Below are 27390 nucleotides of genomic sequence, written 5' to 3' on the forward strand. Positions count from 1 at the left end.
GGGCAGCTCCTTGCCCAGTGTCTCTCCGGGGCCCCATCCTGCGGGCGCGTTATTGCTCACCGAGGCCACATGAAGGTGTCTGAATCCATACAAGCCTGTACGTGTCGTCTGCCGCTCTCCAAGACCGCGCCTGGTACAACTGCCGCCTCGGCTCTCCTGACTGGTGCTGTTCAGCCCGAGCCTCCTGGTTCATGACAAGCAGAGAAAGGTTACATTCTATGTAACCGCATGGCATTAAGTGCCATGTCGGTCATGGAGGATTATGGCACTGCTCCATGTGTCAGGAATAGAATGTCAGCGTTTCAGTAAAGACTGACAGGTAGGAAGCTCTTTAGGAACAAGGCAGTTTCATATCCACATGTGAGAGCGGAGGGCGCCCCGGCAGTGTCTGTGCTGCAGCAGCGAGCGTCATGCGGCTCGGCAGCGCTCTGCCCCGGGGCTGCAGCAGCTAATTGTCGGCGGGTGATGAATGGCCGGTGTCTGCGGCTGTCACAGGTGGTGTCTGTGCCCATTACTGCCGCTCTCTTTATGCTCCCCCTGATTGAATTATAGGAAACGTTCCCTCCCCTCCCCCCACCGCGGGGCACGCCGGCTCACCAGGCGGAGCGGAGCTGTCCGGGTCGGTTCTGCTCTGGACGCAGCTAAGTGGATGGGAAGGATTCTCATTAGTGCTGATTCGGGGGGGATAGCATTAACTCTTTCCATCCAGATCCGACCCCCCCTGAGGGAACTAAAACTCACTGAGCCGGTGATTCAACATGGCGGATAATGGCGCAAAACACTTCTGACCATGAGGCTGCGGTACAAGTTGTGTCGCCCTTCCCAGCTGGTGTCATCCAATATGGCTGCCTGTAAGGTCGGCCACCCAGCTTTCCTAGAATCCTGACTGACGGTCTGTGTGATGGGGATGCCATTCAGGGGTCTGGAAAGCTGGACTATACTACCAGCAGGGCCTATGCGCGCCCACAGGGGATGTCACCCAGCTTTCCCAGGCCCCTGTACAGGAGTGTCGGGGAATACATGACCGTATGCTGTTCAGGGGTCTGGGTAAGCTGTGTGACCATCCCTGCTGGGGTCTTAGTGACAGCCATGGTGGCTGTCACCCAGCTTTCCCAGACACAGATGATTGAGCAGCTGAACAGGATGTATAAGCACTTGGAATGCGCCATGTAAGGCGGAGGGGGGGGGGATAGATTACCTTCCTGATGTTATGTACATAGAGACATCTGGCTGTCACCCTGCAGACCACAAGCTGAGCAGATGGTCACATGATGAGCCCGAATCCGACACCTGCACCCATTATACCAGCCCCGGTGTCAGGCTGTGACCTCTGTCCTACTGTGCATACCACAGGGGTCATCATCATTCAGGGCTCTGGGAAAGCTGGGTGACTACCTCTACAGCCATATTGTCTGTCAGCCAGCTTTCCCAGACCCCTGAATAGCTGTGGTCTCCGAGAGAGGTATGACAGCATAGCTAGGCCATTCAGGTGCCTGGGAAAGCTGGGTGACTGTCTCTACAGGAGGTCTGATGGCAGCCGCATTGTCTGTCAGCCAGCTTTCCCAGACCCCTGAAGAGCAGATATCACAGCACACCTAGACCATTCAAAAGTTTAGGAAAGCTGGGTGACTACCTCTACAGCCATATTGTCCATCAGCCAGCTTTCCCAGACTCCTGAACAGCAGTGTATTGGGAGCAGACATGAATGACAGCCTGGCTAGGCCATTCAGGGGCCTGGGAAAGCTGGGTGACTGTCTCTACAGGAGGTCTGATGGCAGCCATATTTCCCTGACTCCTGAGAAGCTGTTTTGCGTTTATATGCAGTGCTACGGAAGAGCAGGTGTAGAGGAGCCTGGGAAAGCTGGGTGACTACCTCTTCAGGAGGTCTCGTAGCAGTCCTATTGTCCATCATTCAGCTTTCCCAAACTCCTGAACAGCAGTGTTGCCTCTATATGCAGTGCATTGAGAGCATAGATGCATCACTGCAGGGCTTGGCCGTTCAGGAGCCTGGGAAAGCTGGGTGATCATCCCTGCAGCAGCTGCCTTTGGTGTCCGATACCTTCCCAGACATTAGTTCTGCACCTTCTAGGATCTGGACTATAGCGCACTAGGCCATTCAGGAGTCTGGGAAAGCTGGGCGGCCATCTTGGTTTTCACCCAGCTTTCTGTCTCGGCTTCACCCCACAATGAATAGATGTGATAACGCCACATTTATTACCCTCTCGGCTGAAACCAATTTGTGGGGATGCGTGAAGGGCTGATAACTGCGCAGCTATTGATTTGTGTAAAACAATACAGAGAATTTATCCGTTCAATAGAGCCGCGGGCGCAGCGCCACCGATACAAATGGAGGAAATAAAAGCCGCGTCTGCTCTGCCCCGGGGGAGGGGGTCCTTTGTCTTGCCATTTCCTTGAAGTAAACACAAAACAGCCGCTCCCCGGTTGGAAGGGACGTTCTTCTGGGGGGACGCGCGCCCACCATCACCTGTGAAGGGTCCTGGACGCAGATCAGATCTTATGATTGTGTAAATCCTTTGCTTGATTTACATCAGGTCTTCTACTCCAGTCACATCCAAAGCTGCATCCACACTATCAGCCCCATCCCGCTCCACTGATGCACTGCATTGTGGGTGATGGAGCTCTAGTACATCGGACTGCAGGGTCTGTGGAGGGAAACATCTCCCACAATGCACTGCAGTGGAGCATGCGCTTTGCAGACTCCGGCGCAGCAGGGCTCGCGATGTGACGTTTGGAAGCCTGAGGGCATAAATGAAAGTTGTGATGCAGCTCTGGATGTGACTTGTGTGTAAGTCCTAATCAGTAAAGGATTTATCAGACGCTCTGTTCACCCGGGCAGTCAGTCAGGAGAAGCCACACAGGAGACTGCTGCACCTCGTGGGTCCGACATCCCAGTGGACGCTCTTCGTCTTCAAACATACACATATTGAGGACGCGGACCGGCTCTTGGACGCGTCCTCAATATGTATCTGTACTGATGAAATAAAGATAGAGATGTTTTGAAGACGAAGAGCGTCCGCTGGGATGTTTTTCTATATTTCCAATGGAGCGATTCCTGTCCCCTGCCGACGAACTGGAAGTCGGGTGCTGACCATTATGGAGACCAGGGCGCAACCAAATCTCAACTGTCTGTTCTTACCACAGAGCGAGATGGCGGCATGACCACCGTAACTCCACCCACACGTCTGTCCTATACCATACCTGTAACTCCTCCCACTGCTCCTGCCCGTCATATACCACACCTGTAACTCCTCCCACTGCTCCTGTCCGTCATATACCATACCTGTAACTCCTCCCACTGCTCCTGTCTGTCATATGATACACCTGTAACTCCTCCCACTGCTCCTGCCCATCATATACCATACCTGTAACTCCTCCCACTGCTCCTGTCTGTCATATACCATACCTGTAACTCCTCCCACTGCTCCTGTCTGTCATATAATACACCTGTAACTCCACCCACTGCTCCTGTCTGTCATATACCATACCTGTAACTCCTCCCACTGCTCCTGCCCGTCATATACCATACCTGTAACTCCACCCACTGCTCCTGCCCGTCATATACCATACCTGTAACTCCTCCCACTGCTCCTGCCCGTCATATACCATACCTGTAACTCCTCCCACTGCTCCTGTCTGTCATATACCATACCTGTAACTCCTCCCACTGCTCCTGTCTGTCATATAATACACCTGTAACTCCACCCACTGCTCCTGTCTGTCATATACCATACCTGTAACTCCACCCACTGCTCCTGTCTGTCATATACCACACCTGTAACTCCTCCCACTGCTCCTGCCCGTCATATACCATACCTGTAACTCCACCCACTGCTCCTGTCCGTCATATACCATACCTGTAACTCCTCCCACTGCTCCTGCCCGTCATATACCATACCTGTAACTCCTCCCACTGCTCCTGTCCGTCATATACCATACCTGTAACTCCTCCCACTGCTTCTGTCTGTCCTATATACCATACCTGTAACTCCACCCACTGCTCCTGTCCGTCATATACCATACCTGTAACTCCTCCCACTGCTCCTGTCCGTCATATACCATACCTGTAACTCCTCCCACTGCTTCTGTCTGTCCTATATACCATACCTGTAACTCCACCCACTGCTCCTGTCCGTCATATACCATACCTGTAACTCCACCCACTGCTCCTGTCCGTCATATACCATACCTGTAACTCCACCCACTGCTCCTGTCCGTCATATACCATACCTGTAACTCCACCCACTGCTCCTGTCTGTCATATACCACACCTGTAACTCCACCCACTGCTCCTGTCTGTCATATACCACACCTGTAACTCCACCCACTGCTCCTGTCTGTCATATACCACACCTGTAACTCCACCCACTGCTCCTGTCTGTCATATACCACACCTGTAACTCCACCCACATCTCTGCCATTTATCATCCTTATAAGGCGTCCCACATGTGGCATATATTGTACCTGTGACCCCACCCACACCTGTCCATTTTATACTGTACCTGTGACCCCACCCACACCTGTCATCCTATACCGTACCTGTGACTCCACCCATACCTGTCCATTATATATTGTACATGTGACCCCACCCACACCTGTCCATCATATATTGTACATGTGACTCCACCCACACCTGTCCATCATATATTGTACCTGTGATTCCACCCACACCTGTCCATCATATACTGTACCTGTGACTCCACCCACACCTGTCCATCATATACTGTACCTGTGACTCCACCCACACCTGTCCATCATATACTGTACCTGTGATTCCACCCACACCTGTCCATCATATACTGTACCTGTGACTCCACTCACACCTGTCCATCATATACTGTACCTGGGACTCCACCCACACCTGTCCATTATATACTGTACCTGGGACTCCACCCACACCTGTCCATTATATACTGTACCTGGGACTCCACCCACACCTGACCGGCTCTTGGACGCGTCCTCAATATGTATCTGTACTGATGAAATTAAGATAGAGATGTTTTGAAGACAAAGAGCGTCCGCTGGGATGTTTTGCTATATTTCCAATGGAGCGATTCCTGTCCCCTGCCGACGAACTGGAAGTCGGGTGCTGACCATTATGGAGACCAGGGCGCAACCAAATCTCAACTGTCTGTTCTTACCACAGAGCGAGATGGCGGCATGACCACCGTAACTCCACCCACACGTCTGTCCTATACCATACCTGTAACTCCACCCACTGCTCCTGTCCGTCATATACCATACCTGTAACTCCTCCCACTGCTCCTGCCCGTCATATACCATACCTGTAACTCCTCCCACTGCTCCTGTCCGTCATATACCATACCTGTAACTCCTCCCACTGCTTCTGTCTGTCCTATATACCATACCTGTAACTCCACCCACTGCTCCTGTCCGTCATATACCATACCTGTAACTCCTCCCACTGCTCCTGTCCGTCATATACCATACCTGTAACTCCTCCCACTGCTTCTGTCTGTCCTATATACCATACCTGTAACTCCACCCACTGCTCCTGTCCGTCATATTCCATACCTGTAACTCCACCCACTGCTCCTGTCCGTCATATACCATACCTGTAACTCCACCCACTGCTCCTGTCCGTCATATACCATACCTGTAACTCCACCCACTGCTCCTGTCTGTCATATACCACACCTGTAACTCCACCCACATCCTGCCATTTATCATCCTTATAAGGCGTCCCACATGTGGCATATATTGTACCTGTGACCCCACCCACACCTGTCCATTTTATACTGTACCTGTGACCCCACCCACACCTGTCATCCTATACCATACCTGTGACTCCACCCATACCTGTCCATCATATATTGTACATGTGACCCCACCCACACCTGTCCATCATATATTGTACATGTGACTCCACCCACACCTGTCCATCATATATTGTACCTGTGATTCCACCCACACCTGTCCATCATATACTGTACCTGGGACTCCACCCACACCTGTCCATTATATACTGTACCTGGGACTCCACCCACACCTGTCCATTATATACTGTACCTGGGACTCCACCCACACCTGTCCATTATATACTGTACCTGGGACTCCACCCACACCTGCCCATTATATACTGTACCTGGGACTCCACCCACACCTGTCCATTATATACTGTACCTGGGACTCCACCCACACCTGCCCATTATATACTGTACCTGGGACTCCACCCACACCTGCCCATTATATACTGTACCTGGGACTCCACCCACACCTGCCCATTATATACTGTACCTGGGACTCCACCCGCACCTGCCCATTATATACTGTACCTGGGACTCCACCCGCACCTGCCCATTATATACTGTACCTGGGACTCCACCCGCACCTGCCCATTATATACTGTACCTGGGACTCCACCCGCACCTGCCCATTATATACTGTACCTGGGACTCCACCCGCACCTGCCCATTATATACCGTACCTGGGACTCCACCCCCACCTGTCCATTATATACCGTACCTGGGACTCCACCCGCACCTGTCCATTATATACCGTACCTGGGACTCCACCCGCACCTGCCCATTATATACCGTACCTGGGACTCCACCCGCACCTGCCCATTATATACTGTACCTGGGACTCCACCCGCACCTGCCCATTATATACTGTTCCTGGGACTCCACCCGCACCTGCCCATTATATACTGTACCTGGGACTCCACCCGCACCTGCCCATTATATACTGTACCTGGGACTCCACCCGCACCTGCCCATTATATACTGTACCTGGGACTCCACCCGCACCTGTCCATTATATACTGTACCTGGGACTCCACCCGCACCTGCCCATTATATACTGTACCTGGGACTCCACCCGCACCTGTCCATTATATACTGTACCTGGGACTCCACCCGCACCTGCCCATTATATACTGTACCTGGGACTCCACCCGCACCTGTCCATTATATACCGTACCTGGGACTCCACCCGCACCTGCCCATTATATACCGTACCTGGGACTCCACCCCCACCTGTCCATTATATACCGTACCTGGGACTCCACCCGCACCTGCCCATTATATACCGTACCTGGGACTCCACCCGCACCTGCCCATTATATACCGTACCTGGGACTCCACCCGCACCTGCCCATTATATACCGTACCTGGGACTCCACCCGCACCTGCCCATTATATACTGTACCTGGGACTCCACCCGCACCTGCCCATTATATACTGTACCTGGGACTCCACCCGCACCTGTCCATTATATACTGTACCTGGGACTCCACCCGCACCTGCCCATTATATACCGTACCTGGGACTCCACCCCCACCTGTCCATTATATACCGTACCTGGGACTCCACCCGCACCTGTCCATTATATACCGTACCTGGGACTCCACCCGCACCTGCCCATTATATACTGTACCTGGAACTCCACCCGCACCTGTCCATTATATACTGTACCTGATGACTGCCTGTATATGTAAGGATTAGTCTCCCCCTTTATTGGAGTAGTGGTCCCCCATATACTGTGTATCAGAAGTGGTCTCCCCATATACTGTGTATCAGGAGTGGTCTCCCCATATACTGTGTATCAGGAGTGGTCTCCCCATATACTGTGTATCAGGAGTGGTCTCCCCATATACTGTGTATCAGGAGTGGTGTCCCTGCGGCCTCCCCCCATATACTGTGTATCAGGAGTGGTCTCCCCATATACTGTGTATCAGGAGTGGTCTCCCCATATACTGTGTATCAGGAGTGGTCTCCCCATATACTGTGTATCAGGAGTGGTGTCCCTGCGGCCTCCCCCCATATACTGTGTATCAGGGGTGGTCTCCCTGCGGCCTCCCCCATGTACTGTGTATCAGGAGTGGTCTCCCTGCGGCCTCCCCCTATATACTGTGTATCAGGGGTGGTCTCCCTGCGGCCTCCCCCCATATACTGTGTATCAGGGGTGGTCTCCCTGCGGCCTCCCCCCATATACTGTGTATCAGGAGTGGTCTCCCCATATACTGTGTATCAGGAGTGGTCTCCCCATATACTGTGTATCAGGAGTGGTCTCCCCATATACTGTGTATCAGGAGTGGTCTCCCCATATACTGTGTATCAGGAGTGGTCTCCCCATATACTGTGTATCAGGAGTGGTGTCCCTGCGGCCTCCCCCCATATACTGTGTATCAGGGGTGGTCTCCCTGCGGCCTCCCCCATATACTGTGTATCAGGAGTGGTCTCCCTGCGGCCTCCCCCCATATACTGTGTATCAGGAGTGGTCTCCCTGCGGCCTCCCCCCATATACTGTGTATCAGGAGTGGTCTCCCTGTGGCCTCCCCCATATACTGTGTATCAGGAGTGGTCTCCCTGCGGCCTCCCCCCATATACTGTGTATCAGGAGTGGTCTCCCTGCGGCCTCCCCCCATATACTGTGTATCAGGGGTGGTCTCCCTGCGGCCTCCCCCCATATACTGTGTATCAGGAGTGGTCTCCCCATATACTGTGTATCAGGAGTGGTCTCCCTGCGGCCTCCCCCCATATACTGTGTATGAGGAGTGGTCCCCCCATATACTGTGTATGAGGAGTGGTCCCCCCATATACTGTGTATCAGGAGTGGTCTCCCTGCGGCTTCCCCCCATATACTGTGTATCAGGAGTGGTCTCCCTGCGGCCTTCCCCCAATATACTGTGTATCAGGAGTGGTCTCCCTGCGGCCTTCCCCCAATATACTGTGTATCAGGAGTGGTCTCCCTGCGGCCTTCCCCCATATACTGTGTATCAGGAGTGGTCTCCCTGCGGCCTTCCCCCAATATACTGTGTATCAGGAGTGGTCTCCCTGCGGCCTTCCCCCATATACTGTGTATCAGGAGTGGTCTCCCTGCGGCCTCCCCCCATATACTGTGTATCAGGAGTGGTCTCCCTGCGGCCTTCCCCCAATATACTGTGTATCAGGAGTGGTCTCCCTGCGGCCTCCCCCCATATACTGTGTATCAGGAGTGGTCTCGCCATATACTGTGTATCAGGAGTGGTCTCCCTGCGGCCTCCCCCCATATACTGTGTATCCGGAGTGGTCTCCCCATATACTGTGTATCAGGAGTGGTCTCCCCATATACTGTGTATCAGGAGTGGTCTCCCCATATACTGTGTATCAGGAGTGGTCTCCCTGCGGCCTCCCCCCATATACTGTGTATCAGGGGTGGTCTCCCTGCGGCCTCCCCCCATATACTGTGTATCAGGGGTGGTCTCCCTGCGGCCTCCCCCATATACTGTGTATCAGGAGTGGTCTCCCTGTGGCCTCCCCCCATATACTGTGTATCAGGAGTGGTCTCCCTGCGGCCTCCCCCATATACTGTGTATCAGGAGTGGTCTCCCTGCGGCCTCCCCCCATATACTGTGTATCAGGAGTGGTCTCCCTGCGGCCTTCCCCCAATATACTGTGTATCAGGAGTGGTCTCCCTGCGGCCTCCCCCAATATACTGTGTATCAGGAGTGGTCTCCCTGCGGCCTCCCCCCATATACTGTGTATCAGGAGTGGTCTCCCTGCGGCCTCCCCCCATATACTGTGTATCAGGGGTGGTCTCCCTGCGGCCTCCCCCCATATACTGTGTATCAGGAGTGGTCTCCCTGCGGCCTCCCCCTATATACTGTGTATCAGGAGTGGTCTCCCTGCGGCCTCCCCCAATATACTGTGTATCAGGGGTGGTCTCCCTGCGGCCTCCCCCATATACTGTGTATCAGGAGTGGTCTCCCTGCGGCCTCCCCCATATACTGTGTATCAGGAGTGGTCTCCCTGCGGCCTCCCTCATATACTGTGTATCAGGAGTGGTCTCCTTGTCCTCCTGACAGTATTTAGGGGAAGACTCTGGATGAAGGACACCTCGTCCTTCATCTGCAGGAGATAAGCAGCCCTGAGTCGGTGGCACGCCCCTTCTCCCCTCTCCTCGCCATCTACTCCGCGTCCCTCCTGCGCCCCGTCTCCTTGGAAACCCTAAGTGCATATACAGGAAAAGTTTATCTGAGATGGGCTCTGGGCAGCTCTCCATATCCATACTAACCTGATTATCCTGCTGTGGGGGCACTGCCAGCTAATCACATTACCCCTCTAATGGTCCTGAGGACTGTGAGTGAGAGCAGAGCAGTGAAACGCGCTGGATACTTAGTGATAATTACACTCCCGGCTCTGGCATTGATTTATAAGCTTTTCTGCTGCTTCTTTTCTTTTTTCCCCTCCATATGCTGCGATGTGAACCTGAAGCCATCCGCAGGAAGGAGAACGGCTGGTACGACGAAGAACACCCCCTCGTCTTCTTATTTTTGGGATCCTCTGGGATAGGTGATTTGTTTGTTTATTTTTGCTTTCATCTATAAATTTCTATACTATTTATTGTTATTCATAATTTCACAAGATATAAAAAAGCTTTAAAGTATAAATCTGGTGCAATTATTAGTAGAAAAGTGGTAATAAATAGAAAAAAATCCTTAAAATATTAATAAAACATAAAAAATTGCAAGATGTGGACAAATAATAAGATAAATATAAAATAATATGGTAAACGGTCCTAAAACTGTAAAAGGAAAGTTTAAAAAGTGCAAAATAAGTACACAGAAAAATTAAAAAGCTAAAACAAAATAAATGTATGAAATTTAGATAAATAATATAAACATTGCAAAAAAGTAAGGTAAATATATAATAGATACCGGTGTACACAATAACTGAAAACATACATTATACAGTGGATATAAAAAGTCAGGTTTCTGTGATGTAAAAAAATGAGACAAAGATAAATAATTTCAAAACTTTTTCCACCTTTAATGTGACCTATAAACTGTACAACTCAATTGAAAAACAAACTGGAATCTTTTAGGTGGAGGGAAGAAAAAATATAAAAATTTTCCCAAAATAAAGTAAAAAAATAAATAAAAAATAGGGAAAAAAAGAAAAGTATATATATTAGGTATCGCCGCGTCCGTATCAACCGACTCTATGAAAATATCACATGACCTAACCCCTCAGGTGAACACCGTCAAAAACATAAAATAAAAACTGTGTCAAAAAAGCCATTTTTTGTCACCTTACATCAGAAAAAGTGTAATACCAAGCGATCAGAAAGTCATATGCACCCCAAAATAGTACCATTCTAACCGTCACCTCATACCGAAAAAAATGAGCCCCTACATAAGAGTCACCAAAAAAAAAAATGGCTTTCAGAATGGAGACACAAAAAAATCCTTTTTAGTCATATTTGGTATTGTTTCGTCCGTAACAACCTGCTCTATAAAAATACCTCATGATCTAAACTGTCAGATGAACATTGTAAATAAAAAAATAACTGTGCCAAAACAGCTTATTTTTTGTTACCTTGTCTCACAAAATGTGTAATATAGAGCAACCAAAAATCATATGTACCCTAAAACAAAACTGCCACCTTCCTGTAGTTTCCAAAATGGGGTCATTTTTTTGGAGTTTCTACTCTAGGGGGGCATCAGGGGGGCTTCAAATGTAACATTGCAGCTTAAAATTATTCCAGTAAAATCTGCCTTCCAAAAACCGCATGGCGTTCCCTCCTTCTGCGCCCTGCCGTGTGCCCGTACAGCGATTTACAACCACATATGGGGTGTTTCTGTAAACTGCAGAATCAGGGCCATAAATATTGAGTTTTGTTTGGCTGTTAACCCTTGCTTTGTTACTGGAAAAAATGGATTAAAATGGAAAATCTACAAAAAAGTGAAATTCAGAAATTTCATCTACATTTTCCTTTAATTCTTGTGGAACATCTAAAGGGTTAAGAAAGTTTGTAAAATCAGTTTTAAATACCATAAGGGGTTTATTTTCTAAAATGGGGTGAATTATGGGTGGTTTCTATTATGTAAGCCTCACAAAGTGACTTTAGACCTGAACTGGTCCTTTAAAAATTGGGTTTTGGAAATTTTCTGAAAAATTCCAAGATTTGCTTCTAAACTTCTAAGCCTTGTAACATCCCAAAAAAGAAAACCTGAAGTAGACCTATGGGAAATGTAAAGTAATAACTATTTTAGGAGGTATTAATGTCAGAGAAATAAAAATTTAGAAAATTGTGAATTTTTCCAAATTTTGGGTAAATTTGGTAATTTTGTTTATAAATAAAAATTAAATATTTTGACTCCATTTTACCAGTGTCGTGAATTACAATATGTGACGAGAAAACAATCTCGGAACGGCCTGGATAAGTCAAAGCGTTTTAAAGTGATCACCACATAAAGTGACACTGGTCAGATTTGCAATAAATGGCCGGGTCCTTAAGGTGAAAAATGATAGTGTCCTGAAGGGGTTAACCCCTTCCCAACATATGACGTAATAGTACGTCATGGCAGCAAGTGACTTGCCGCATTTTGACGTACTATTACGTCATGGTGATCGGGCGGGCACCGGAGAAGTGCGCGCGTGATCACTGCAGGGGCCCGGCAGTCCCTGATAGCCGGGCCCCTGCTGTATCAGCTGGATTAACCCCTTCTATGCCGCGGTCATACGGCAGGTGAGGGAGCCCATCGGATCCCCGTGCTGCTGTGGCGGGGACCCGATGCCATGCACAGGCTGCCCAATGCCTTGCACGGCATCCGGACCTGCCTTCTACGGGGGCCGATGATATCCAGCCCCAGGCCCGTCTCCTAGGCAACCTGTTAGTGTATTACTCAGTGTCATACACTAACAGGCAATGATTACAATACAGATGTATTGTAATGTATTTCAGAGGGGATCAGACCCCCAAAAGTTCAGTAGATTCCTACGAGGCTGTCGCAAGGAATGAACGGTCCCCAGGAGAGCACTCTGATGACTTGGTAACAATTGAGGGGGTTAAATGTCTGTGATCGGCGTTAATGCCGATCACGGGCCTTAGCCATGGGTCTCTGCTGTGTGAAACGGACATTAGCCCTGAGTCTTTAAAGACCCGACCAGCGGCGTACATGTAGGGGTTAATCATTTTGGTACACTCTGGCTATGTTCACATGGCAGATATTCCACACAGATTTTTCCGATTATTCCGCACCAGAATCCGCTCACATCTGTCTACCATTGCTTGCACAGCAGATGCTTGAAATCTGCATCATGGGGTAAAATGCGCCATGTTCGTGGCCTAAACAACTGCAAATCCACCCTGGTCAGCCTCATATTTCTGCCGTGGATTTTTCCAACAGAAAAAGGACCCCCCCTGTAAACCCACCAGTGACGACATCTACCTGGGCGATCACATAGAACCCTGCAGGGTGCCCTTATCAATATAATCTCTCCAGGTCCACTACAAATAATAATTATCGTTCTATTTAGGGCACAGATAACATTGTGGCGCCCGTGTCTGCTGCAGCGTCCTCTATTAGTGTCGGGGGCTCGTGTGGACACGTTGTGCCCGGCCCCCTGTAATGATTACAGCTCAGTATGTGATATTACAGTCCTGCCACTGACGCCATCCATCACTGTCACCGCCACTCTATAAAAACATTAAGGGAAGGCGAGCGCCCGGCCGCAGGTGAGATTTATCACCATTGGTCAGGGGGGGGGACAAGATAGGATGTGAGCGTCACATGATCAGCGTCGCGCACAATCTCATGTAGTCAGGTCTGTCACAGGCCAGAGGCTGGTTATACAGTGTTTACAGCTTCAACTGATACATAGTTGCAGTTATTTCAACATTTGCAACATTTTGTTTATTTTCTAGAATTCTTTCCATAGCGTGAGGACTGGTGCATCCTGCAACACACTGCCACATGTCACATATTACCTGCATGCACTGCCACATGTCACATATTACCTGCATGCACTGCCACATGTCACATATTACCTGCATGCACTGCCACATGTCACATATTACCTGCATGCACTGCCACATGTCACATATTATCTGCATGCACTGCCACATGTCACATATTACCTGCATGCACTGCCACATGTCACATATTACCTGCATACACTGCCACATGTCACATATTACCTGCATGCACTGCCACATGTCACATATTACCTGCATGCACTGCCACATGTCACATATTACCTGCATACACTGCCACATGTCACATATTACCTGCATGCACTGCCACATGTCACATATTACCTGCATGCACTGCCACATGTCACGTATTACCTGCATACACTGCCACATGTCACATATTACCTGCATACACTGCCACATGTCACATATTACCTGCATGCACTGCCACATGTCACGTATTACCTGCATGCACTGCCACATGTCACGTATTACCTGCATGCACTGCCACATGTCACGTATTACCTGCATGCACTGCCACATGTCACGTATTACCTGCATGCACTGCCACATGTCACGTATTACCTGCATGCACTGCCACATGTCACGTATTACCTGCATGCACTGCCACATGTCACGTATTACCTGCATGCACTGCCACATGTCACGTATTACCTGCATGCACTGCCACATGTCACGTATTACCTGCATGCACTGCCACATGTCACGTATTACCTGCATGCACTGCCACATGTCACGTATTACCTGCATGCACTGCCACATGTCACGTATTACCTGCATGCACTGCCACATGTCACGTATTACCTGCATGCACTGCCACATGTCACGTATTACCTGCATGCACTGCCACATGTCACGTGTTACCTGCATGCACTGCCACATGTCACGTATTACCTGCATGCACTGCCACATGTCACGTATTATCTGCATGCACTGCCACATGTCACGTATTATCTGCATGCACTGCCACATGTCACGTATTATCTGCATGCACTGCCACATGTCACGTATTACCTGCATGCACTGCCACATGTCACATATTATCTGCATGCACTGCCACATGTCACGTGTCACATATTACCTGCATACATGCAGACACTTGGGGGGGCAGCGGCACAGATCGGCTGATGGTTTGTTTTTTGTTTTTTATTATAAATTTATATATATATTGTTCTGATAGGTAAAACGGAATTGGCCAAGCAGACGGCGCGCTACCTGCACAAGGACATCAAGAAGGTAATAAACTGTTTTACTGGAAATTCCTTTAATCCAGAGAGTCTGATAATCCGGCACTTATTTCAGAAATGTGGTATAATGTGGAGTTTCTCTGAAAGGTGATGGTAACGTTTTACTGTTTATGATCTTTTCTATGAACATCCGATAATCCAGAATATCTGATAATCCGGGTCCTATTTCCACCCGATTGAATGTTTACGCACAATGTGTTCGGTCAGATTGTAAACCAGTCTGCGGCCATTAATGTTATTGGGGTTCATGAAATTATTTTTACCGAGTAGAAACCCTAAATTATTCTTAAAATACTCAAAATATATAACAAAAAGAAAAAGCTAACCATAGATAATGTCATGGATGGTAAAATGTACTCGGCATAGTGCGAGTCACAGGTATGGGTCAGGAGAGGGAAATGGGAAGGGATGGCCTGTCCCTATAGTGCCCTATATAGCCCTCAACCCAGGGACGCTCCCCCCAAATGGTAGGGGCACCCTGACCTGGAGTCACCCTATCAAACTCTACATTGGGGTTCATGGCGTCCTTATAAAGTGAACCCCATGTTTCCGGACTACTTATGGTGCGCATGTAGGATCTCCCTGACCTCTCCTCTGTCATCACAGGGCTTCATCCGGCTGGATATGTCTGAATTCCAGGAGAAGCATGAGGTACGGCCTGTTGGGTGTTATAGTCCTGCATCGGTGTGGTCGCAGGGGTGACATCATCGATAATACTATTACCCATCCCCCATGCAGGTAGCCAAGTTCATTGGGTCTCCGCCAGGATACGTTGGACACGAGGACGGAGGTCAGCTGACCAAGAAGCTGAAGGAGTGTCCCAACGCGGTGGTCCTGTTTGACGAGGTGGACAAAGCCCACCCCGACGTCCTCACCATAATGCTGCAGTTGTTTGACGAGGTAAAGGGATTTGGGGTGTAGTCCAGCGCCCCCCCCCCCCCCCAAAAGTACGTTCGGAAACAATTCCCGCGTGGTCCTAAAGTCTCCTGCTTCATGATCGTAATGGAGGGAGGAGAACAGGTAGGGGGAGCGGGGGCAGCTTCAGATCTGGCACAGAGGTAGCCAGGAGGTGCTGCCGTGGGTTCAATTACACTTATATATTTTGTTTTAGAAAAATCTAATTCCTAAGGAGAGAAGGAAGATGATTGTGATGCAGCTCCTGCCCTTTCTCTCCTTTCAGGTCAGAGACGCTATGGCCGTGGGCGGACTCCGCCTGACCACCCCACCTCATTCCCCATCCCAGCCTGCCTTATTAATTAGATTTTTCTACACCTGCCGAGATCATGTGACCATTAACAGCCAATCAGCAGTTGATTTGTTCCTGTTTGGTCACAGTGGTCACGTTCCAGTTGTAACAAACCCTCAGCGGTGAGAAGTATTAAGCCAGGACAGGTCTGGCTTTGGTGGGGAGTAGAAACAGAAAGCATGTAGTAAAAGAGCAGGTGATGGATGGACGGAGTGTGTTCTGCAGAACGTGCCAGACCGCAGGGCATGGCGCCTCCCCCTCCCTGCCCCGGCACATGGCATGGCTTTGCAGCAGACACGCACTTGAGGTCCCCGGATGTCATTACTCTGCAGGACTGGAGACTGCGAGCAGCATATGAGTTTTCACGACGTCTCCTCCGAGGACACGCTCCCCCCTCCCTCTAATAAAACTTTATTCTCGTCCCCTCGCCACGTCTTCTGTCTTCCCATCTCCAGGATTAATATAGCAGTCCTCCTTGCATAGATCATAACCGCAGCCGCCAAATGTAAAATCAATTCCAGGAGCGGCACTCGACAGGAGCAATAAACGGCATGTTAATCTTCAGCGCCCAGAAACGGATTCCATCTGTCAGCGAGCGCACGCACGCCGCGGCCCCATTACACTGCATCATAATAATGGTGGGAGTAGTAGTAGTAGTGTGCATGCTCAGAGCCAGCCATCTCCACACGCCAGGGGTTCATGGTTCTGGGCGTGCGGGCGGACGGTCCCCATACATGACGCCCTTTGTGTTTTTAGGGTCGGCTGACGGACGGGAAGGGAAGGACCATTGAATGTAAAGACGCCATTTTTATCATGACCTGCAATGCAGGAAGCGATGAGATCGCCCAGTACGCCCTGCAGCTGCGACAGGAAGCGCTGGAGATGAACAGGAGCAGACTGGCCGACAACCTGGGTGAGTGGAGGGTCCAGCCGCACACCCCAAAATGTGACACTGCCCCAGTGCGACCAGTTAACGTAGGCATGAAGCCACTTTGTCTTTTTGATATTTGGAATGTCTGATAGTCCAGAATATCTGGTAATCTGGCATAGGATTACCCCGTGGATACCAGTGTGTATTCCTGTCATGGACGCACTGACGATTTCTGTCTTTAACTTTTCAGAGGACATACAGACCGAGAAGATCACCATCTCCAAGCAATTCAAGGAGAACGTCATCCGGCCTATCCTGAAGGTTTGTGGGTGCAGCATCATCATCATCATCATCATCATCATCATCATCCACCAGTCCAGAGGATACATGTGTATATACATTACATAACTTATACAGGATAGGGAGTGCTGCTCTGGAGTATAATACAGGATGTAACTCAGGATCAGTGCAGGATAAGTAATGTAATGTATGTACACAGTGACTGCACCAGCAGAATAGTGAGTGCAGCTCTGGAGTATAATACAGGATGTAACTCAGGATCAGTACAGGATAAGTAATGTATATACAGTACAGACCAAAAGTTTGGACACACCTTCTCATTCAAAGAGTTTTCTTTATTTTCATGACTATATAAAATTGTAGATTCACACTGAAGGCATCAAAACTATGAATTAACACATGTGGAATTATATACATAACAAACAAGTGTGAAACAACTGAAAATATGTCATATTCTAGGTTCTTCAAAGTAGCCACCTTTTGCTTTGACTACTGCTTTGCACACTCTTGGCATTCTCTTGATGAGCTTCAAGAGGTAGTCCCCTGAAATGGTCTTCACTTCACAGGTGTGCCCTGTCAGGTTTAATAAGTGGGATTTCTTGCCTTATACATGGGGTTGGGACCATCAGTTGCGTTGAGGAGAAGTCAGGTGGATACACAGCTGATAGTCCTACTGAATAGACTGTTAGAATTTGTATTATGGCAAGAAAAAAGCAGCTAAGTAAAGAAAAACGAGTGTCCACCATTACTTTAAGAAATGAAGGTCAGTCAGTCAGCGGAAAAATTGGGAAAACTTTGAAAGTAAGGGCTATTTGACCATGAAGGAGAGTGATGGGGTGCTGCGCCAGATGACCTGGCCTCCACAGTCACCGGACCTGAACCCAATCGAGATGGTTTGGGGTGAGCTGGACCGCAGAGTGAAGGCAAAAGGGCCAACAAGTGCTAAGCATCTCTGGGAACTCCTTCAAGACTGTTGGAAGACCATTTCAGGGGACTACCTCTTGAAGCTCATCAAGAGAATGCCAAGAGTGTGCAAAGCAGTAATCAAAGCAAAAGGTGGCTACTTTGAAGAACCTAGAATATGACATATCTTCAGTTGTTTCACACTTGTTTGTTATGTATATAATTCCACATGTGTTAATTCATCGTTTTGATGCCTTCATAGTCATGAAAATAAAGAAAAACTCTTTGAATGAGAAGGTGTGTCCAAACTTTTGGTCTGTACTGTATGTACACAGTGACTGCACCATTTATTTTTTTCTCATTTTTAAAGGTCTGCGCCTGCGCAGATCGGAATGTCGGCTCCGGCACTAATACATTCCTATGGAAAAAAATGCCGGATTCGGCATTCAGGCAAGTTTTTTTCGCCGGAGATAAAACCGTAGCATGCTACAGTTTTTTTCTTTTGCCTGATCAGTCAAAATGACTGAACTGAAGACATCCTGATGCATCCTGAATGGATTTCTCTCCATTCAGAATGCATGGGGATATGCCTGATCAGTTATTTTCCGGTATTGAGCCCCTGTGACGGAACTCTATGCCGGAAAAGAAAAACGCTAATGTGAAAGTAGCCTAAGTAATGTAATGTATGTACACAGTGACTGCACCAGCAGAATAGTGAGTGCAGCTCTGGAGTATAATACAGGATGTAACTCAGGATCAGTACAGGATAAGTAATGTATGTACACAGTGACTGCACCAGCAGAATAGTGAGTGCAGCTCTGGAGTATAATACAGGATGTAACTCAGGATCAGTACAGGATAAGTAATGTATGTACACAGTGACTGCACCAGCAGAATAGTGAGTGCAGCTCTGGAGTATAATACAGGATGTAGCTGAGGATCAGTACCCCCATAACAGTGACCCCTTCAACCACTTGCTTCTCCATGGGCCTCTGTGATGTCATGCTGCACGCTATTTTATACTGTATATATGACATCACCACCGTCCTGATATAAGCCATATTTGCTCACATTCTTGTGGGTGTGAGATAAATCCCATGGATGATATGAGATGAAGTAGAGAAGCGGTTGCAGCCGATTCCTGGGCGCCGCACATCCGTTCTCTGCTCTGGTTTGGATGCCTCCCAGCACTGCAGCCGCTCCTGACCAAAATCTGATTGCCCAGGGCAGTAACTGTACCCGGGATTAATTCTGCGCTGGTCTCTGCACTTAATGGCGGCACAAATAATGGACCTCTCGTAAACGCCAAATTGATTGTTGTTGCCCAGAGGTTTCATTACAGATGGTTCTTCTCCCTATGCCAGGACCGCGGGCACAGCTCAGATTAACCCTCTGCAGTCAAATAGGTAAAGCGGATGGATGAAGATTGGGCTTTAGAGGGACACAGGAATTCAGATAGATGTGACCGGCCCTGAACTAGCTGTATTTCAGATGATCAGTTTTTCCTGCAGTGTTCCTTTAACTGGGTTGTCTCATCTGACACATGGATATGCCACCAATGAAGATAGATGTGGGTCCCACCTATGAGGCCTGCACCTATCTGCAGAACGAGATGCGCAGCCACCCTCCATTCAGTTCGAATATATCTGAGCACAGTTGCTCTGCTTTTTTTGGAACTCCCATAGAAATGAATAGAGAGCATGCTGCGCATGCGCAATGCGCTCTCGCCTTTATTTTCAGGGACCTGTTTTGGAGATAGGTGGGACCTGTGCTTATCTGACACTGGTGACATATCCCAGCTACATGCCGTCAAAGCCCCAGATAACACAACTTCATGAAGATGGTTTTCCTGAAATTATCTGTGCTGCTGGGAAACTGTGCTCCCTCTACCATACAACTCACAATCTACTACAAGATCATTACACTCCTCTCCTGAAATCCTCTGTGCTGCTGGGGAGAGCACGTTCTTTCCACTATGTAACACTCACCCTGTCACCTGCCACAAGATCAATTCACTCCTTTCCTGAAGTCCTCTGTGCTGCTTGGAGAGCATGTTCCTTCTACTATGTGACGTTCAGTCTGTGACCTGCCATAAGATCAGTGCCCTCCCCTCCTGAAATACTCTGTGCTGCCTAGAGATCATGTTCCTTCTACAATGTAACGCTCAGTCTGTAACCTCTTGCAAAATCAGCGCACTCCTTTCCTGAAATCCTCTGTGCTGCTTGGAGTGCCTGTTCCGTCTACAATGTAATGCTCAGTCTGTAACATCCTACATAATCAGTGCATTCTCCTCCTTAAATACTCTGTGCTGCCCGGAGAGCGTGTTCCTTCAACTATGTAGTGCTCAGTCTGTAACATCCTACAAGATCAGCACACTCTGCTGAAATACTCTGGGTTACTGTTTTCCTATTGATGACTGACTAGCTGCCGCTTGTTAACCCTGTGTTCTCCGCTGCATGGTTGGCAGTAGCAGTTAGTGGGGGGGCGCTCCCCTCCGGCAGCCTCCTCCACCCCCGGTGACCGCTGCAGTGTGGCGCGGTGCTCTGGTAGATCAGTCCTCTGTGAGGATATCCAGATCTGCAGGATAATTCAGTTTCCATGTATCTGCTGCTGATGTCATTACCCCGGGGTGGGGGGCCGCGGCTCCTGTGGGCGCAGACTGAGGCGGACGTTCCTGATGGAATTAGAGGATGATGATGATGATGAAGAAGCCGCTGTGTCCGGTGATTCACATGTCCCTCACAGGTATCGCACAGTACTGGGGCGGGGGCTGACCGTAGCGATGAGCTGCCCCCACAACCTGGGTAGGTCTGTGATGGAGGGATAACCCCGCTGCCTCCTTGACCTCACATAATGAAGATGCCTTGTGGCCCCCGGCCATATAGCATACAGCATGCGACATCTACGTGTAAATTCTACCTTTACTGGTCTTATACTGGTCCTGAGTGACATCTGAATTTATGCTCAAGTTACATCCAAAGCACCTGCTCAGAATCCATTAGCATTGAGTTGACCGCTGGCCGTACACACCTGTCTCACCTGAATCCCCCATGCACTGGCTGAGCATGCATGTGTTCTGAATGTGGAGAGGGGCATGCCCCACTGTCAGACAGATGGATCGGGCATGTTGTAACTCCGTTGCCCAGTCCTTCCCACCCTCAACATCTGGAGTCGGGAGGCCCCCATACACATCAGATTGTCGGCCGGTCCTGCTGCAATCGGAAGGTACGGCCCCTTTACATCTAACGTGTGTGCCTGCATTGCATTCTGGGAGACGTGGCTCTGTCCAGTCACTGAACCAGCAGGGGGGGAGGTGTGGCGTTAGCTTTAGTTAGAGTGCCCCCCATCAACCCTCCATTTTTTGGCAAACCGTTTTCCCCTAAGTAAGGACTTCGTCAGTCAGCCCAGGGCTGGTGGATTCAAACCAGCAATGTGAATGCAGCTCTGGATGTGACTAGAGTATAAGACGTTCTTTTTGCTCTCTCGTTCACAGGCGCACTTCCGCAGAGACGAGTTCCTGGGGAGGATCAATGAGATCGTCTACTTCCTGCCCTTCTGCCGCTCGGAGCTGTCTCAGCTGGTCCTCAAGGAGCTGAACTCCTGGGCCAAGAAGGTAAAATCTCCCTGCAGCTCAGGTCACTGCTCTGTGTCTCCTCTATGCTTTACACTGCAGCTGTGCTCCCTTAGTGCACCACTGTGAGCAGTGATGGCTGCATTATCTGCGGTAATGTGAACTGTACCTTATATCGTATTAGACGTTTTTCCCTCCCCCTGTTTTACACTGCAGCTCTGCTTGTTCACATTGGCTGCTGTGTATACGGAGCAGGGGGTCAGTACGTGGAGAGATGATTACATCACAGAAGATTATAATCTACAATGCGCTGGAAAAAAGATTATCAGTAAATTGCCACTATTGACAGAGGGGACGTTTTTACCGGAGTTTCCCTTTAAGATTTGGCCGCTGATCTCCCCCTCGGGACGTACTATTCTCCCTCCTTCCTTTTCCTTGTTAATAATCCTGAATTTGACCCCAGAAAAATAATGCTGTGTTTCTATGGCAACTAGGGAGCATGGGTGACCCCTGAGGTAGTAATGGGGCTGGGTCAGACGGCTGCAGGCGGGGGCTGCGTACCCCACACTGAGCAACGGAGCGTCTGACCCCGGAGATTAGGACTAGCCTTGCATCGCCCCAGTCACCCCTCACCAGCTAAACTCAGATCCCATTTTATCCTCTAAACACATCCGGAGCTGCAATCTCAGTCTTGTTGCATCATGTTAAATACTCCAGTCACATTCAGAGCTGCAATTTCAGTCCTTTTCATCCAGTTGGATACTACAGTCACATCCAGAGCTGCAGTCACATTACTGTTACATGTTAATTTAGACACATCCAGAGCTGCAGTTTCGGTCCTTTTAGATCTAGTTGGATACTACTGTCACAACCACATCTGTAATCTCATTCTTATTACAACATTTTAAATGCTCTAGTCACATCCAGAGCTGAAATCTCATTCTTATTACAACATTTTAAATGCTCTAGTCACATCCAGAGCTGAAATCTCATTCTTATTACAACATTTTAAATGCTCTAGTCACATCCAGAGCTGAAATCTCATTCTTATTACAACATTTTAAATGCTCTAGTCACATCCAGAGCTGAAATCTCATTATTTTTTGTATCGCGCTAAGTGATCCAGTAACATCCATAACGTCAATTTCAGTCTTGTTATAGCAAGCTAAATACTTCAGTCACATCCAGAGCTGCAATCTCAGCCCTCTTCCATCATGTTAAGTACTCCAATCACATGCTGAGCTCAGTCCTGTTCCATCATGGTACTCAAGTCACATCCAAAGCTGCGTTTAGGGATATATTTAGGGTGCTGGAAACTTGTGGGGGCTTAGAACTGGAGGATCACACCAAGTCCGTGGGCAGGTCACATGGTATAAACATGGCGGCTCCTCTGTCCCAAGCCGCACTTTGGGGAGGCCCCCTCAACAAAGAAGGAAAACCAGGTAACATTGTGGCGGATGATTGGTGGCATTCACGCAGTCATGTGACCCCCCATAGCGTATTCTACCAGCGGTTGTTGAGTGTACTGGATTAAAGGTGAATCTATTTGTGACGGGCGCCATTTTCGGGGTGCTTAGGGACGTTCCCCAGGAATCAGTAAAGGTCCCCGCTCACTGACCTCAATAGTGTCATATTCTAAGAGAAGGTGCGATTCTCCTTTAAGGGACATTTCTTTGCAGCGAGCCCCCGAGCAGTATCTTGGTGACCCGTCGTTGCCCTGGAGACGAGACCGCGAGCAGAGAATGGAGCGTTGTAGGTCCAGGACAGAGGCGTCATTCAGAGACAGACGGCGGCACGGGACTCCGCCCACAGTTATTACAGCGCTCTGTATACAGCCGTCATATTGCAGCGCTGCACGTTCACCTGCAGTAATTCCTCTGTGGTTGTCGCTCTTGTTCTTTAGTTGTCAGAGTCGGCTGGGAATGTGGTTGTCAGGAGCAGTAGGGAAAGAGTTGTCAGAAGTGATAGGGAATAGGGTTGTCAGGAGCAGTAGGGAAAGAGTTGTCAGAAGTGATAGGGAATAGGGTTGTCAGGAGCAGTAGGGAATATGGTTGTCAGGAGCAATAGGGAATAGGGTTGTCAGAAGTGATAGGGAATAGGGTTGTCAGGAGCAGTAGGGAATGGCGATAGAAAACATGGGTGTCAGCTACATCAGAGATTATGGTTGTCGGGAACTGTAAAGAAAGTGGTGTCGTTAAAGGGATATCAGAAGAGTTGGACCATGTGCCTGCTGGTCGGGCAGTGAGGAGCAGTTGTCAGGTGCAGCAGGTAAAGTGGTTGTCAGGAGCGTTGGGGACTGTGTTTTTCAGAAGCAACGGGGATTGTGGTTGTCAGAGGTAATGGGGAACATAGCAATTAGGTGCAGCATGGAATATGGTTGTCAGGAGCAGTAGGGAAAGAGTTGTCAGAAGTGATAGGGAATATGGTTGTCAGGAGCAGTAGGGAATGTGTTGTCAGAAGTGATAGGGAATAGGGTTGTCAGGAGCAGTAGGGAATGTATTGTCAGAAGTGACAGAATGTGAGGTGCAGCAGGGAATGCAGTTGTCAGGAGCGGTAGGGAAAGAGTTGTCAGAAGTGATAGGGAATATGGTTGTCAGGAGCAGTAGGGAATGTGTTGTCAGAAGTGATAGGGAATGCAGTTGTCAGGGCAGTAGGATCACAGTTGTCAGGAAGCGAGTGCCCGGTGACTGACTCTGGTGGGTTGTTGTCACCCATCGGTCGGTGGGCGCGGATGGCCGCAGTGCCGCCACATCACACCGTGTCTCCTCTTCCCCGCTCATTGTGTGATTCTCCTCCTCAGGCCAAGCAGCGACACGACATCACGCTGACCTGGGACCGGGAAGTGACGGACGTCCTCACCGACGGATACAACGTGCATTACGGCGCCCGCTCCATTAAACATGAGGTACCGGTGGTGCCCCAGTACGGGGTTATCTGGGTGACGGGCGGCCATAGTGGATGCTACCCAGCTTTCCCAGACTAGTCATACAGTCATGTACAGGATCCTGGGAAAGCTGGGTGACAACCCCTGACTTATAGGCGAGCTGACAGGGTTCAGGGTGTCTCTGGGGGGCACCACATATCAGTGACCTCACTCACTTGTGGCCATCTTGTTTCTTGCCCTCCAGGTGGACAGGCGGGTGGTGAACCAGTTGGCGGCCGCCTATGAACAGGACCTTCTGCCGCACGGCTGCACGCTGCGGATCACGGTGGACGACTCCGACAAACACTTACTGAAAGGTAAAGGGGCGAGCGAAGACGGCGAGGGGCTGAAGGCGAGGACGCCCCGACTGCGCCTGGAGATAGTGGAGCAGGGCAGCAAGGGCCGCAGACTGGACATCATGGAGCCGCTGTCCGCAGAGGACACGCCCTTCTGAGCATGGACACCAGGTGGACCTGATCACTGCCGTAGTGGGAGGGGCTTGGATGGCGGCCATTGAGGTGATACAGCCGGGAGCCCCGTCCTGGAGGTGACGCAAACTGCAGGGGGCGCTGTTCTCCGATGTACACCACACAAAGGGCAATAAATGCAGGACTGTGCACCGAGCGGCCTCCATTACTGTTCTCACCGCCGGGGGGCCGAGCCCCTACAGAGGAATGAGAGCAAATCACATTACTGTGATGAGCCAGCGCTGCAGGGAGGCTTGGCTGAAGAGCTGACGCTCTAACTGATCCAGGCCTCAGCGTAACCAATGGATCCAGCACTGTAACACACGACAGGCTTAGGGACATGCTCAGCAGACTGTATCACAGGAGAGGATTAGATACACAGCTCAGCAGACAGTATCACACAGGATAGGATTAGATACACAGCTCAGCAGACTGTATCACACAGGATAGGATTAGATACACCGCTCAACAGACAGTATCACACAGGATAGGATTAGATACACAGCTCAGCAGACTGTATCACACAGGAGAGGATTGGATACACAGCTCAGAAGACGGTATCACACAGGATAGGATTAGATACACAGCTCAGCAGACTGTATCACACAGGATAGGATTAGATACACCGCTCAGCATACTGTATCCCACAGGATAGGATTAGATACACAGCTCAGCAGACTATCACACAGGATAGGATTAGATACACAGCTCAGCAGACAGTATCACATAGGATTAGATACACAGCTCAGCAGACAGTATCACACAGGGTAGGATTAGATACACAGCTCAGCAGACAGTATCACATAGGATTAGATACACTGATCAGCAGACTGTATCACATAGGATTAGATACACTGATCAGCAGACAATATCACACAGGACAGGATTAGATACACAGCTCAGCAGACAGTATTACACAGGATAGGATTAGATACACTGATCAGCAGGCAGTATCACACAGGATAGGATTAGATACACAGCTCAGCAGACAGTATCACACAGGATAGGATTAGATACACAGATCAGCAGACAGTATCACACAGGATAGGATGAGATACACAGATCAGCAGACTGTATCACATAGGATTAGATACACAGCAGACAGTATCCCACATGACAGGATGAGATACGCCTGTAGTTGCAGAGCTCATGTCGCGCTCCTCTCGGCCGTGAGAATACATAAATAAAGGGATGGTCTGTTTGATTTGTTTTTAATTGTGGGGGCGCCGTGCCTTTAAGCGCGCAGGGTTAGAGGGCTCCTTGTGACAAATCAAATAAATGTGTCGTCCCGTCCGCCCCAGAAACAATAAGAGCCGCAGCGTCCGGAGGGGAGAGGCTTCAGCCTGTGACGAGAGCAATTCAATTAGCGCCAGCCCTTGGCCCCGTGCAGGGGGCGATAATCCGATTAGAGCAGAGAGCAAACCCAAGCACTCGGAAGAGACAGACGGTGACAGAGGAGCCGCGTCACGCACACATGTGTGATTACTGCGCTGACCCCCAAAACAGCGACACGCCTGCACCGAGGACGTTAACATCAGAGTGAAAACGAACCCCTCTCGGCCTTCATTAAAAAAAAAAAGGGGCTGCAAAAGTATTCACGCCCCTCACTAGATCACACCTGCACTCCACCTCTGTACCAGGAGGACAGTAACTTCAGGTGGGGTAACACGCTGTCCTGCTGGAGCGGACTAGTGGGGGAGCCACCACGGGCCCTATGACAACTCTGACGGAACACAGGTCACCTGTGTGCAGGTGGATAAGACTATGACTAAACTGTGGGGGAGGGGCTGGTGAAAAGCGATTGCAGGAAAACTCAGCCCCGCCACCTCATGTATGCCTCTCTCTCCAGATATGTCATATTATACACCAGTGACATCACTGCTCTCTATATTATACACCAGTGACATCACTGCTCTCTATATTATACACCAGTGACATCACTGCTCTCCAGATATGTTATATTATATACCAGTGACATCACTGCTCTCCGGATTTGTTATATTATAGACCTGTTGCAACAATGAGATTAAGGGGGCACACAGATATGAATCAACAGTCGGGAGCGCAAAAGTGGTCCAAAACACACTAAGCAAAAACCAAGACTAAAGTACAGTCAAGAGAC

The 27390-nt window shown here is 49.3% G+C and overlaps 1 protein-coding gene across 1 annotated transcript in view; it reads left to right on the top strand.

The window, feature by feature from the left end:
* CLPB (caseinolytic mitochondrial matrix peptidase chaperone subunit B) overlaps nt 1-25422 on the top strand; it is a 54586-nt gene extending 29164 nt beyond the window's left edge. Inside the window, exons 8-16 of the mRNA XM_040426573.1 lie at nt 10236-10313; nt 14921-14976; nt 15594-15638; nt 15726-15887; nt 16990-17146; nt 17355-17425; nt 21801-21920; nt 24679-24783; nt 25007-25422. Of these exons, the coding sequence (XP_040282507.1) occupies nt 10236-10313; nt 14921-14976; nt 15594-15638; nt 15726-15887; nt 16990-17146; nt 17355-17425; nt 21801-21920; nt 24679-24783; nt 25007-25255 (1043 nt within the window). The 3' untranslated portion in view covers nt 25256-25422. The remainder of the gene's footprint in view (nt 1-10235; nt 10314-14920; nt 14977-15593; nt 15639-15725; nt 15888-16989; nt 17147-17354; nt 17426-21800; nt 21921-24678; nt 24784-25006) is intronic.
* The last annotated feature ends 1968 nt before the right edge of the window (nt 25423-27390 follow it).

Source organism: Bufo bufo, chromosome 3 (genome assembly GCF_905171765.1).
Source record: "Bufo bufo chromosome 3, aBufBuf1.1, whole genome shotgun sequence".
Taxonomy (NCBI): domain Eukaryota; kingdom Metazoa; phylum Chordata; class Amphibia; order Anura; family Bufonidae; genus Bufo; species Bufo bufo.